At 36.8% G+C, this 14,944-nt stretch overlaps 1 protein-coding gene across 14 annotated transcripts in view; it reads right to left on the bottom strand.

Moving 5' to 3' along the window:
* Nucleotides 1-14,944, bottom strand: part of RYR3 (ryanodine receptor 3) — a 300,041-nt gene that overhangs the window by 222,334 nt on the left and 62,763 nt on the right. For all 14 annotated transcript variants that reach the window (XM_072428468.1, XM_072428475.1, XM_072428469.1 and 11 more), the window contains exon 3: nt 3,517-3,624. In XM_072428468.1, the coding sequence (XP_072284569.1) occupies nt 3,517-3,624 (108 nt within the window). The remainder of the gene's footprint in view (nt 1-3,516; nt 3,625-14,944) is intronic.

The raw sequence follows: 14,944 nt of genomic DNA, 5'->3' as shown, positions 1-14,944 counted from the left end.
TTTGTACAACAGTAAACAATTTATATATACAGCAACCTAATGCATGTCACAAAATAATTAATATTAAACAATAAAAGGTGACTTTACAAAATGAACAAAACAACATCAGATACACCTATCCATTTCCTAAGCTCCTACTTTTCCATTTTTAGAAGTGACAACATTAAGAATGTTGTAGTGTATTCTAATGCACATAGGCCTTACTCTTGTAATGCAAGGAGTCTGGGAGTGCCTATCTATGAAGTGCCTATTCCAATATATTAATACCAGTCTAGCCCACTTTTCATCAAGGTGAAAAAATGCTAAAATGTCCATGTGGGTAATTATTTACACTACCATCTACAATTAAAGTATGAAAGTAGGTGTCATAAAAGTGGAAGAAATTATACTTTAAATGTGCCAAATCAACTTTTTTTTTTAGGTTTGATTTGATGACCACCTACCTTCTGTACTGAAGGCACAACAGAAGTGAGAGGATTTTAGTTTTTGTTTTTTAATTGGCAATGGCCCTATTTCTATTCTAGTGACAACAATAAGACTTTGGATTTTTCCATCACTTTCTGCCCCATTAGCAGTGGTCACTGGAACAGGAACGAGGGTGCATTTTCCCAGTGAGGGCACCGACGATATTTAAGTTCTCATTGAGGTTCTACCCTTTCCCTACTCTATCCCAAAGACTTTTCTACCATCTGTGTCTCAAGGAAAAGGACTTCAGCTTTTATTAAACTGTCACTTCCCATTTGCTGTATACATAATTTTTTCTACGATTTCTTGAATGGGTGTTGAATAAATGGGTTAATACATAATTAACACATTTACAGGGTACACCAAGAATCCTGCCAATACATTATTTTTTCTACGATTTCTTGAATGGGTGTTGAATAAATGGGTTAATACATAATTAACACATTTACAGGGTACACCAAGAATCCTGCCAATTATTTTATAGCACCTGTACAATAATATAGCATTTCCATCACAAATGTAATGTAGTGTAGTATACAGTCTTCTTGTCTATTCATAAATAAAAGACAAAACTCAAATAAAAACAACAACCTAGCTGTTGATAGGAAAGTAAGGCATTAAATTGGTATACAAACATAGAAAGCAGGGTATAGTTAAATATATTAAAAAGAAAAGCATTAACAAATAACACCAAGAAAACAATACATTTTGCTCAGTTACTTATGATGTGATCACAAAATTCTGTAAACTGGAAAATGTTGGGTTGCCATGGGTTTTTGTAGGTTGACCATCATATTTCCTTGTATAGTTCTATCAAATACACTAAACATGTATAAAGTATATAAATTAAAGTATTTTTAATGGGGATGAAATAGTTCTGAAGGTGAATAATATGAATATATTTATAATATATATATTTATATACAAACATAAACACACAAATCCTAAATATATATTTAGTTCACTTGTATGCCCATGTTGACAATATTATTACACATTGTGAAATAGTAAGCAGACTGCTACAATTTTACTTTGTCCTTGAAATCAATATCCCACCATGTACAGGCAGTGGGTAACTCATGGAAATTAAGATGGGTATGATTTTATCTTGACACTGAGATAGATATTGATGACCCGGATTTTACAAAAACAGTTCCAGTCTAGGAGCTGAAAATATAAATCAACTGACTAGGCTTTCCAGAAATGTAATACCTTCGGGATTTTGTAGCTTTCTATTGCTTCGGACTCTTTAACACATCTAAAATTTCAGTCAGAGCAATAGACTATCACAAGTGGATCTCATTATCATATTTCAGTGTGAAAAAGCTGTGTCCTGTAGAAAATTATGCAGAGACTGGGAAGTGCAGTATCATTGATCAACCCAGAGTCATGTTCTTAGCATGGCATCAGGGAGCTCCCTGATATTTAAAGCATATTTCTTGTACTCCAATTACACAATACATTTTCACAGGCGGGTGAAGAAATAGGTAAATTAAGACATATTGCAGGAAGTTTCAGGACATTAATATTATATCCTCAACACATTCTATCATCTCAAGTGTAAATCTAGGGGAAACTTCCAGAAAATTCCCATTTCTTGACTTGGCTGTTCTTCAAAGGCTAAAAGAAAATGATAACATGATAACTGCTCACAGTTCCATTTTGGACAGCTGGTGAAGAAAAGTTAATGTAAAAGGCATTTACACTTTAACTAGGCATATGAAATTATTTTAAAATATGCTTGTAGATAACACATTTAGTACAACACTTATTTAATAGGAAAAAGGGTATTGTTGTGTTTAAATATTGAAACAATGTCTTGGTTTATGGGTGTTTTTAATTTTAAGTAATAGTGGATTTAATATTGTTCTAACTTTTCCATGAACAAATTAGAATATAATGTACAAAAAAAGCCAGTATTCTTTCTTATACATATATAACTCAAGTTATAAATTAGTTCCTCCAAATAAAACCTTTCATATATTCATACATGAATTTGTAAGAGCTACATTTGACCAGAAAAGCAACTGTTGTCACCACTTCAATGCACACTATCCAATACACACTATTTGTTGATGCACATAGTGTGTATTGGGGAACAAAAGGAACTCATAGCATACAACTGAATGTGAAAAAGGGGACAAAGCTCTATATGAATGAAGTCATATTAGATGAGAAAATAGTGAGAGGGAAATGCATCTCAATACCATTTTGTAGAAGACTCTATGATTCTATAATTTTTATCTATGACACTGATCTTTACATTAAAATCCTCCATTCCCCAAGCATAAAACTGTTTGGTGCCTTCCTAAACTGCTCCACCAGCTGTTTTTAAACACATGCCTTTTTTCTCAAAATCTGTAGCCCCATGCAGACCTCCCTCTAAATCAAGCATTCTTGTGCACTTTCCACAGCTGGCACCTTGCCGGCCACTCGATTACTTGCAAGGCAGCGCTGGTTCTTAAAGAAGCTGTGAACCTAGCCTAAGACTCGAAGGAAAAAGCTTGTTTACTGTTTGTTCACTGATGAGTTGTTTATGATCTACGTAGTTCAAATAAAGCAGCAGTTTATATACACATGGGGGAAGAAAAGGCTTGCTCAAAAGGAAAAATGATGACATTGCTACTTTTCAAATACAAGGGTATAGCACACTAATGTTATATAATTCTCTATTACTGCACATACATACAAACTACACATAAAACATACATACAGTGTACAAATTTTGAATGTAACACAACATTTTTAAAATATAAAAGTATTTTTAATAATGTAAAAGTTATAATAAAATAAAATGTTGCAGCATATACAGGAACTATTTAGTAATAAACTTACAGACAATCTGACATACACAGAGTACATTAAACATTCAATAAAACTTCTAACATAATATGTTTGTTCCCATGTGTTAATTAACTAGTTCTGAAAATGCTAAAAAATGTTTGTTGTGACAGCACAATAAGACTTTTCATGTTGTACTTTGTTGAGTAATATACAAATTAGTCAGTCATGACTGGCTGTTAGGTAAAATTTTGAGAAAAAATGTCTTACCCCTTCATTGCCATTTGCCATTGTGTTTGCCAACATTTCTTGAAGGGCCCTGACAGAGAGGGACTGCTCCAGCACAAAATTACAAATGCACAGGTCAGGAGGGACATACTGTGTAATAAAAAAGCATAAGAAAAATTTAATATACAATGTGATAAAGACAGTAAACAATGTGCAATTACAAGATATAGAATTAAACAATACAGTCAGATCTGAGTGATGGCAGTCTAAGAAATATAAATACAAAGCCAAAGGGTACAGGTGCAGTATATTAAATGTTAGCTATGTGTGGACACACTCACTCTAAAGCTGCGTACACACTTCCAATTTTTATTGTTGGAAATGAACGACGAACGAACGACGAATGATCGATTGGTCAAAAATCGTTCGTAAAAAAAGTAACCAACGACGCCGACGAACGAGAATAGTCGCTGGAAATGAACGACCGGCGGATCGGATTGGACGACGATCGTTTACCATCTATTGTGTGTACGGTCGTTCATTGATCGTCCATGGTCTGAGCATGCGTGATGAACGAACGTTCGTTCACTTCCTGTCGTGCACGTCACTTCCTGTATCGCTCAAACGATCGCATCTATTGTGTGTACAATATCTGCGAACGATCGTGTCGTTATCTGCATGTACAGGATCGGTGCTATACGATCGTTCGCCGATATCGTGCAGGATCGTTCGTCGTTCGTTTACCAACGATAATTATTGGAAGTGTGTACGTAGCTTTACTCTATCACCAATTCATAAATATGCAAGGCTGTTTCTGCTTCAACACCCCTTATCTTTTAAATTATATACAACCCCAGCAAATAATAAGAAAAAAATCTCCTATAAATGTAATGCTATATAAAGAAGCATTGAAAGTAAAAATTTGGTACTTCAGTTTTAGGGAAAGACTTTTTAAATTACATGTGATGTATACTTATTAATACTTTGTTTTAAATTGTTTTAAATATAAAGATTTATATTTAAAGAGAGCTGTAAGACCTGACCAAGGCTTGACTTTGTCTAGATAATACTCAAAAAAATAACAAAGCACCATATGCAAAGATTAATATTCGAAGAGGTCACCTTAATTAGTTTATTTTGTTAAATTCTTTAGGACTTTATGTGAGTTGTGCAAACCCAACAAAAATTAACCGATAATCCTACAACCAACAAAAAAACTATATGTTCCTAGGAAGTCTTTATTTTCATGGTAATGCCCATATATGATGCTTAGCTTCTAAACTTCTTTGTTCATACATGCAGGGAGTTATCTCTGGCCATTCAAAATGGTCAAAGACCTGGGTAAAGATGGTGGCACTAGCAACAGAGCCACGACAGGTGAATGTAATTAAAAAAATTAAAACAGGCAGGTAAGTTTATTTTATTGCAGAAGGGAAATCACCTTTTTTTTTCTTTAGCTTTGATTCTGCTTACACGGGGCAAGGGCAATGGGCAAGGATACTGGACAAGGGAACAGTTGAACTTTAGCTCTTTGGGTGTGTCAGCTAGAGCCACTTTACAAAATGCAATCCATGTTAGAAAATAAAGGTATCAGCTTTAAACATCATATAAAGACAAAGTTTTTTTTGTCATACTGTATATCTGTTACAGCTGTGCTCCTCTGTGTGTTCTTTGCAACAGGAAACATGATACATTATATATCAAACAGAATTTATTATCACCAACCCCCACATGAGTTCCACACTCCTACATAAGGCTTCACACATATTGTCTCTACCAATATATCTGTGTCTACAACAAAACTTTAATGTCAAGGTCATAGGCATCCAACTTGTATGTAATATTCTCAGTAACCATTCATTGACTAAAGAATCATACAGATTCATAACCTAATTTTATTTGTATAACATGGCATACATGTGCAGTGTGGATAGATCTAATTATAAGGATACAGTATTATCAGCGGGCTGAAAATTTTTCAGTAACAAGGTAGCATTAATTTAACACTGTAAGTGTACTTTTGGTACAAATACACTCAGCTTTGTTACCCTTCCTCCTTCGCTCCAACCCCTTTGGTAGTCAATACACTTGTCCACTTTTCCCCATCCACCAACATGGGCACCTCAAGTGGGCTCTAAATGTACTCATCTATTACCCACCCAACCTAATATGCATAAGACCTAAAAAAAAAAAAAGGTGTCTTCTTTACCCTTGAAATCAATCAAAAAATGTATCTAGCATGTAATTACAGATTAGCACTCTCTCTTATTTAAACTACTTTTATAACTTGATTTTAAAGCGTACCTAAACTCAGAATTTTCAGAAGTGTTTTTTTAAAAGTGCAACACCCTTTTTGCCCAGGCGATCAAGATGAATGGGAGCGCAGAGCATCCCAAATTACCTACGTCACACATCCCAGGAGGCTCTTGGCTGCTCCTTTTGCGCATGCCCGAGCATCTCAGGTATGCACAAAAGGAGCCCTTTTATCAAAAGGGAAAGGAATTGCCGATCTCACACATGCGCAGTGAGATGGACAGGTTTTTTTCCCCATCTACGTCACCCGATCTTGCGCCCGCAAAGAAAAACCTTGAAGAACAGAGAGAACATGGGCGCGGGGGTCCGAAGATGGATGCCGGGACGAAGCCACGCCAAGGAGGAAGCCAGGATGTGCTGAGTATACAAGTTTTTTACAGTAAGCAACTCATGCGTGTTGCATGTGTGGCTAAGTGATTTTTAACATAAGAAGAAAGCAATTAGGAAGGTATGTTTTATTAGGAAGGGACATTGCCTGTCCCTTTCTGCAATAAAGACCTGCATGATGCAATTTTTGAAAAAGGAACTATAGTTTCGGCTTAAATTTAGGACCACTGGATAGAGGGTTTTGATTGTTACAACTTGTATTTTGACTTTTGATGTCTGTCATAGGGGGTATAAGAAATATTGATACAGTTACGTAGGCAATATTACAATAAGCAGTAATGTATTGATTGCTCAAAAGTACTGCACAGTGGGCACCAAAGGTACCTAAGAACCCGCAAAATGCATTATTTTAAAGCAACATTTCATGTACACATATACTAGTGTGTGAAAACATGAAATTGTTTTACCTTATTTATTTGACACGGGAGTGAAAGATTTTGTAAAGGTGTCATGAAGGCAGGCTGGAATGTGGAAATTGTTTGTATCTTTATTTTTATCTAATTTATTTTTGTTAATCTTTTTTTTTTTTAGGAATTCTGGAAGCCAGCACTTTTCATTGAACCATAAAAGCAGGATCTATATTGTTAAATTAGGTGTTTTTCAATATGGTACACTTTTTTTTTTTTTTTTTTTTACTGTAGCATGTTGGTTGTTACTGGGACAGTATGCAGTGCTACTTTATTAACTTACATGCTGCATTCCGTTTAAAGCAGGATATAAACTGTAAAATGTTATTCAAGCTACAATGTTGTTTGTGTCACAGTAATTACCATGCTGATCCTCAATTTTATATTCTTCCGAATGCATACAAAAACAGTGTATTATGCATTTAGTAAATTGTGAAATTTTTTTAATGCTTTTTTTTGTTTCCCTAAAATCACATTTTAAAAGCTTGAATCATAGACTGGCGTTCTATATTGCTCTGCTTAGATTTGCATGTCTTTGACTGCCAAAACTAATGTGGAAGATGGGTGGTCTTAGGACTCCTGGTACAGTGATGTCAGCCAAGGAGAGTTTTTTTTTATTATTTTCTTAATTATGTAGTTTTATTTTTAAATGTTTTTTGATAACTATTAGTAGCCATATTTATTTTGTTTAATTGATCAATGATACCTAAAAACAGTTGATTCTATATGGGTCCGTGAGTACGTTTATTAGGTTTTGCAAAAGACAAGGGAACACAATTCCATATAATAGCCTATATAGTCTCTAGTTCTTGCTTTTTTCTAGAACAATCACAATTATAAGCTGCTGATTTTGTTTTAGTCATGTAGTTTGAATTTCTTTTTAAATCTCTGACACAGTATCATTACTTGGTGACCTTCACCACATACTTTACCCTCCTTCCAAATGTAAAATTAGAACTTGACAGAGCAACACTGCTTTAGCCACAAGTAAACTTGTCTATGTGATGATGGAGGGGAGGGTTTAAAATTGGATATGCTAATGAAGCAACTATTCTTTACACTTTTATTATACATTGTGAGACTCCTAAAATCTGTTTGATCTAGATGTAAAGAATACCCGTTCCATAATGTAATTATACTGTGTACTGGGCTGTCATTTAGACAACAGTTCCTACCTAAAGTTGGCTTCTTTCCAGGTCTAACACATGTCATGAATGGAGGTCTGCTGTTGGTGTTAGGTCATACAGGGGCTAGACACTGGCACAGAAACCTGGGAGATACAGATTTAATAAGCCTACTGAGGAATTCAACAGATGCTAATGTGTTTAACACTTCATTTCTTGGCAATGCAATCAATCTACAAAGTGACATGTGAAGCATGTTCCAACTATCTTGTAGAGGTTTTACCATAAAATAAGGGCTTGTAGTAAATAACTTTTTTAATGCATACCATGACTAATAAATACAGACTACACCATACAGACAACACAGGACATCATTTAAAGTGTGGTTGCAATTCAGTATGTCCATGTAAAAGAAGGCATGTATAAAATAATTTGTTCTTAGTTCTTTCCATAATTAGGATTTTATGGGAGTAGATCATGATCTTTTTATTAGCTAGAGCTTTAAGCAATGCCAATATGCCAAACACTTTTCCTTGCTGACTTCAATAAACACTGTAAGAGGATAACCAATTTCTAATGAGGCACAGCGGTCTTGGGAAAACATATGTACCCTGATAAGGCTGGTATATATATATTTTTTTAATTTTCATTTTATTTGTCAAAGTATATAACAAACAATAACAGTATAAAGGGGAATGTTATGGAAATTACATATTGTAAAATCACCTTATAAAGAAAAGAAGAGGAGGGGGGACAAACATGGAAGAAAGGCAAGGGTCAGTGGGAATGTGAGATAGGGAGGAAGGGTATAATTTAGTATAGCATAGCGTGATATTAGGGGGATTAGCCCTTGCAGCAAGCACACAAGGTAATTTGTCTCTGTATTTTGTTCAAAACAATATAGCTTTCTTGCAGCAAACTAATCAAACAAAAATGTAAAGTCGGCTTACATCAGCTGGCAAAAAATGCAATCCTCTGGATCCACTGAACAAGCCTGAAAAACACAGGTTTGTTAGCAGCCTATCTGCTGTCATTCCACTCACCTCAGATAGCACACCTGTGTTACTTATAGCTATGAGATCAACTATAGCCCAAACCTAGAAGTGTACCCAGGATGGAATGGGAAGGCCCACACAGTACCTTCCTTCCCATTCCAGAGTCCAGTTCCCTGAAGTAAAATAATACTGGCAACTCTAGCAGAGCTGATTTCCACCATCCTGGACTCTTTTTCCTAGCACACACCCTGGTTTTAAAGAGCCCATGCTCTGTATAATGGAAAGATATATCTCCCGTGCAGGACCTATCCCTGTAGTCCTGTACAATAGTAACATACCATATGTGAAGTGGTAGTTAGCAGAACCAATCAGTGGAGAAGGCCCTATATGCTTGGATGTATACCTACTTTTCTGTGGTTAAGGTATCCCTATAATCCGAGGACTCTTGGAACTGCATCCAATAAAACCAGGTGTTGCAGAACTTTTCTTCTGTACCATGTTTAGTCACAGTGAGTTCTTCCATAAGCATAATTTCATTGATCTTACGAAACCACAGTCCAATGGACAGTGGGTTAGGTTGTCTCCAAAATAAGGGCACAAGGGCCCTGGCTGTGTTAACCATGTGATTAAGAACCGATTTACGGTAGGCTTTCTGGGCTCTGTCACTTTTGTGATTGAGAAGGAAAAAGGCTGGGACATCAGGCACAGGTAGGTCCATACATTTTTGCATAATTTCCTTCACCTTGCCACAAAGTAGCCTGAGTTTAGGACAGCACCAAAATATGAGTAAATACATTCCCCTTTCCATTTTGCACCTCCAACATCTATCTGATATACCTGTGAATATTTGATGTATCTGTGTTGGGACCCTATACCAGCTTGTCATTATTTATAACCCAACTCTTTATATTTACTGAAAATAGAAGAAGACACTATTTGAGACTGTTGGGGTTCTGAGAGTGTAAAACCAAGTTCTGGCATCTATTTTTTTTTAAAAAAGCCCAGTTCCTGATTTTTCATATTGATGCTTTGTTCTATCTGTTTGAGCAGTAACATGCAACAGAATTTAAAGTTTTCCTAATTTATTATTTTATGTTTTCATTTGACTGTTTTCCCAGCTTTAAAGCTCAGGATTTAAAAACCCATGTTTAGAATGTCCATTCATTGTAATGTGCCGGTACATGCTAGATCATTTTTTGCATCAAATTTTTGAGCTGTAACGGGAGTGGAAAAGGTCAAGTGGTACCACTTTTTCATGAATTAAAGTAAGCATTTAACTGGCAATATGTAAGTTTGCAATTTTTATTCAGGAGAAGTGGAAATGTATTGTGTATCATGTATGTGCAGCATGAATGTTCTCAGGATTTTATCCACCCAGAACCTCTAAAGGTCCTTTTTTAAGTATCCCAATGTTTTCTAACAAGACATTTGTTGAACCAGTTGATGCCATTGTCATTGACAGTAGGTGACAGTAACAGGAAAGATGATTCTGCCACCCAGCTTTTACCCTAGAAAAGTCTGACAGGTGGGCCGCGGCTCTGGCTGGTGCACCCACCAGCAGGGTAAGGAGAAGGAGCCGAGAACCACGTCTCCCAGAGACATCACAGGCTCTAGGGGGAAGCTTCTTCCCCTTTGAGTGACACACGGCTCTGTGCATTTGGTGGTCCGAGACCTGCTAAAGATGGGGGACCACTGACTTAGGGTATAGGAGCATCGGTTTTTGGGAATGTGCTGCCACATGATACACCCCTTATTTCTTGAATTCCAAGATGCAGGTTCACTGCCAAAGTCCTAAACCCTTACATCTGTTTCCAACTATAAAAACAAACTTTGAGCAACAAAGCAAGCCTACACTTCCATACATTTTGTTCTTCCCTGTCTATTCCCAACCTTTCTCAACACACATAACATCATGCTCCAGCTTCTCCCAGCTCAGGTGCACGCTACAGCACTCACACATCCAGTCTTCAAAAACACCTTTACCTAAATGCAAAATTCTCTCCTGCAACAGTCTTGTTTTTAAATTCTGCACTGTACAAAACCCCACCTTGCAAGATTGCTTAGTAATAATCCAATACCTGTCACACAGACTGACACCACAACATATGAAATAATTTTTAATGTAAGCCTCTGGCAATAACCAGACACCTATCCTGCCTGCATTCTGTTTGTCCTTCAAGGTATACTGTAGATCCTAAAGCAGACAGTTTGGAGAGATGCAGTTCATGTGGCTAGTGGCAAAAGTATAGGAAAAGTTTGCTTTCAGTATGCATCTGCTCCATTGTTTCTTTTCATTTTTAAACTGGGTAAATTTTCCCACAAAATTCTTTGAACAAAATGTGTAGTTTTGCTTAAAGATACATGCCGGATGGTGAAAAGAAACGTTTGGATAGTGGCATGCGGTGGCCCTTAGCAACATTATAGTACATATTTTGGCTGCGCCTGAATCAAAATTTATATCTAAACAATATCTAAAATATTTATTAAATTTATTAAATTAATTATTCTTGTAGTGTTACAACTTGTTCAAAAATAAAGTTTTGGTTGAAAATTGTTTACATAGTTTTATTGCACTTGTTGTATGTATTATGTACATGTTACAGAACAAAATACTGTTTATTGTACAAACTTGGAAAACATGGTACAAAGATAGCAATTGTCCATAATCTAAGCTGTTGCCTGTAAACATGGATGTTCCAAGATTTAAAGGCACACCTTTACCTTGCAGAAGGTGTTTTCCTTCCTACAGCACTGTCAAAACCTGGATATCTCGTTTCAAGACTGGGCATTTTACCATTGAAGATAAGCTCGCAGTGGACGCCCCCCAACCTCAACTGACCCAGCAACCTGCTATGCTGTCCATGAGCTGATTATTGAGGACTGGCCAATATCTGCAAAAAAGATAGCCCAGATACTTGACATCTCACGGGAGCGTGTTGGGTTTTTTATCACCACTATCCTAGACATGCGCAAGCTGTCGGCGAAGTGGGTGACGAAATGTTTGAACAGTAATCAGAAGAAGGAACGAGTTGAAGCATCCAAAGCTGTTTTGGCCCATTTTGAAGCTGCACAGGACTTTTTGGCTAGGTTAGTGGCTGAGGATGAAACCTGGCTCCACATGTATGATCCTGAAATGAAGGAACAGTCAAAGGAATAGTGTCACTGCGGGTCCCCGCGGCCGAAAAAGTTCCGAACCCAGAAATCGGCCAAAAAAGTCATGGCGTCCTTTTTCTGGGACAAAGATGGTATTCTGTTGGTGGACTACCGACCCCAGGGCTCCAGTGTCACCGGACAGTATTATGCTAACTTCCTGGACCAGCTGAAGGAGGCAATTAAGACGCCGTGGAAAATTGACCAAAGGGATCCTTTTTTTGCAGGACAATGAACTAGTGCACATGTCCCAACATTGTGGCTGCCAAATTGAACACCCTGGGTTTCCAATTGGTCCACCATCCCCCTTACTCACCTGACCTGGCCCCTTCGGACTATTATCGTTTCCCGAATTTTAACAAAAACACCTGAAGAGGCAATGTTTTGAGGACATTTCTGACGTCAAAGATGCTGCTGAGAGCTGGTTTGGGACCCAACCAAAAAGACTTATTTGAAAGGTCTAGAGAGCAGCTGCAATTATGCTGTACCAAGTACAGGGGTGAATATGTTGAATAAATGGGTTATTTCATAACTCTGGCTCTCTTCTTTCTGGGCAAAGCCAGGATCTTCTCAGCACCTCCTCGTACTTTCTTTCATTATTCAGTAATGCAATGCGGTAAATAATGAAAGAGTTTAGAGAAACTTGTCAAAAATATGACAGTTCTATGAACTTAACAAATGATTACAACATGTATTTGCAGGAGGCTACTTTTGTTTAAAATTGCTTGTCAAAATGATTATTATACTTTTTAAAGCATCTAAAGTTGAATGAAATGCTAAAGTTGTATGAAAAATGAATGTAACAGTCAAGCTTGGCTCTGTTGACTCCTAGGTCTTTCTAATGATAGGAAGGCAGTATATACTATATCAACATGCTTTTGTTATGCCAGGATTAAAGTGTATGTTATAAAAAAAACATATAGTGTGTGTATATATATATATATATATATATATTAAAGTAGAAAATCTCTAGGCCATTCTCTCTAAATCTACCTTTTCAAGGCCTTTCCAAGGCTTCAAGTCAACATGAAACTTTGCAAGGTCCAATCTTGTTGTAATCAGAGAAATAAATCATAACTTTTTTTTTATAAAAATTAATCCTGCTATTTAAGCTTCCCATGTAATCATTTACAATGCTTCTCAAACTCCTGTTTTTTTTTTTCTCTTCAAAACTCACCTTAGCTCTCTTACGCTGAGTACACACTAGATTTTTGTCTTTGGAAACGATCCTGAAAGATCTGCAAGATGAATAAACGAGCGCTGTACATACAGCGTCGTTTTGCTCCATGGAGAGGATGTGCTCTCCTCCCTTCACTTCCATTGGGGTGGTTTGTCTTTTGTCATTCATGGGTCCGCCAAGACAGATCCATGACCAACTTTGGACGGCCACTGTACAAATCAATTTCTTGTTTGAGAAGAGCCCCGAGTCTCATAATTGAGGACATGTGAGAATCATCTGACATGTGTACATAGCCTTAATCTCCTTGTACTTCACAAAAATCTATTTCATGCCATTTGCAGTAGAGTTTCTGCTGTGCATATACTGTATTAGCTGAACAGTGTACACCTTTTCTGGAGCTCTTTCCATGTTATTATGGTGTTCTGTTGTATTTACAGGGACAGTACCTGCCCCTAAATCCATTCAATTCTGTATCCTCTGCCCTTTTAGGATGAAAGTACTGTGAAGATGGTACCTGGAATTCAGGAGAACAGGTATACTATGTCCATACCCTATACCTTTCTAGACTTTCCTAAAGTAACAAGTAGAGGTGGGCAGTACTCACCTTGTTTGCATAACTGGCATTCCTAGTAAATATTAGACCTGCATTCAATGTAATGATGACCCTGAATTTCCCTGGTCTGGGTCCCATAGGTTGCACACACCAGATATGAATACTATTTTAGTTTAAGGTGACTGGCATTTAAATAGATAGCAGACAAATATAAAATATTAGGGTAAATATAATGTAACACAGCTACTATAGCAGTGATTTCTTCTAATATTTTTCATTTTCCCAACCAAACATGATCATGGGATTAGACAGCAATATTGTTCATTGTAAACCAAAACTAAAAGATATATATTTATGTACCTTATTAATAAAAAAAGAACAAGCAGAGCACTCTACACAGCATCCCTGTATAATAGCTGTCTTTTCTCCCCTCTTAGCCATTAAGGAATGCCCATTATATTTTCGTAGTTATATTTTTGGGGATGCTTGCACTTCATGACTGTAAAATAAGCCTGTGTCTGTAGCAGGTATGGATTGACTTTACTGTAAAGTATTTTATTTTTTCAAGTCAAAAATTTGACAAGGGCCTATACAATAGGATGCCTGATACTACCTTTATACCAGAGCTATAGTTGAAAGCTGCAAAATGGGGGCTTCTAACATATTAGAACACAGCATGTGAAAAACTAAAGCAGACTTACCTTTTAGTCCCCAGTGCTCACAGATCTATGCTTGCCAACAATGTTATGTCGCCATTGTTTACTGCACTTTCTGGTGTCTTAATACTTTGTTCACCAACAAGCAATGGTTCTGTAACTCCTGCACATGTGTGTGCACCCAGGTTCATTCTCTGCATCTTACAGATACAGGGAATGGGCCTGGTATGTAGACCAAACTAGGCATGTGCCTAAAGAAATGCACATAAAAAATGCAAGGTAGTTGTTTTTTTTTCAGCAAACAGTGCTGCTGCCTTGACTGCCAAGTGAGTGTTCACACACTGTGGGAAGGTAAAAAGGCCTTTGGAAGATGTAGTTCTGGGGGTGTGTCTGCATCAATTGAAGCTCCCAGATGCTACCCTTATTTCTCAATACAGGAAAAAGAAACAACATTTCACTGGGACAAGCTGTAGAGGGGAAGAGGGAGCTTTAGGACAAATTTGAATAATTCCTGAAGGTAGACTGGGACATTATTTTTCTAGCTAAAAAAGATAATATCAATAATTTTATTATACCTAATACTTTAAAGGTACAAGTACACATTTATATGATTTACAGGGGACATTACCTCTAGAAATCTCCATAGATTTGTTTTTAAGTAGCAGTCATATTTTGTAAACAATATGTTGGACAGGTCTATCTCTA

Source organism: Pyxicephalus adspersus, chromosome 12 (assembly GCF_032062135.1).
Source record: "Pyxicephalus adspersus chromosome 12, UCB_Pads_2.0, whole genome shotgun sequence".
In the NCBI taxonomy this organism is placed as follows: domain Eukaryota; kingdom Metazoa; phylum Chordata; class Amphibia; order Anura; family Pyxicephalidae; genus Pyxicephalus; species Pyxicephalus adspersus.
The sequence above is the reverse complement of the archived record's forward strand: the minus strand, read 5'-3'. Positions and strand labels throughout refer to the sequence as shown.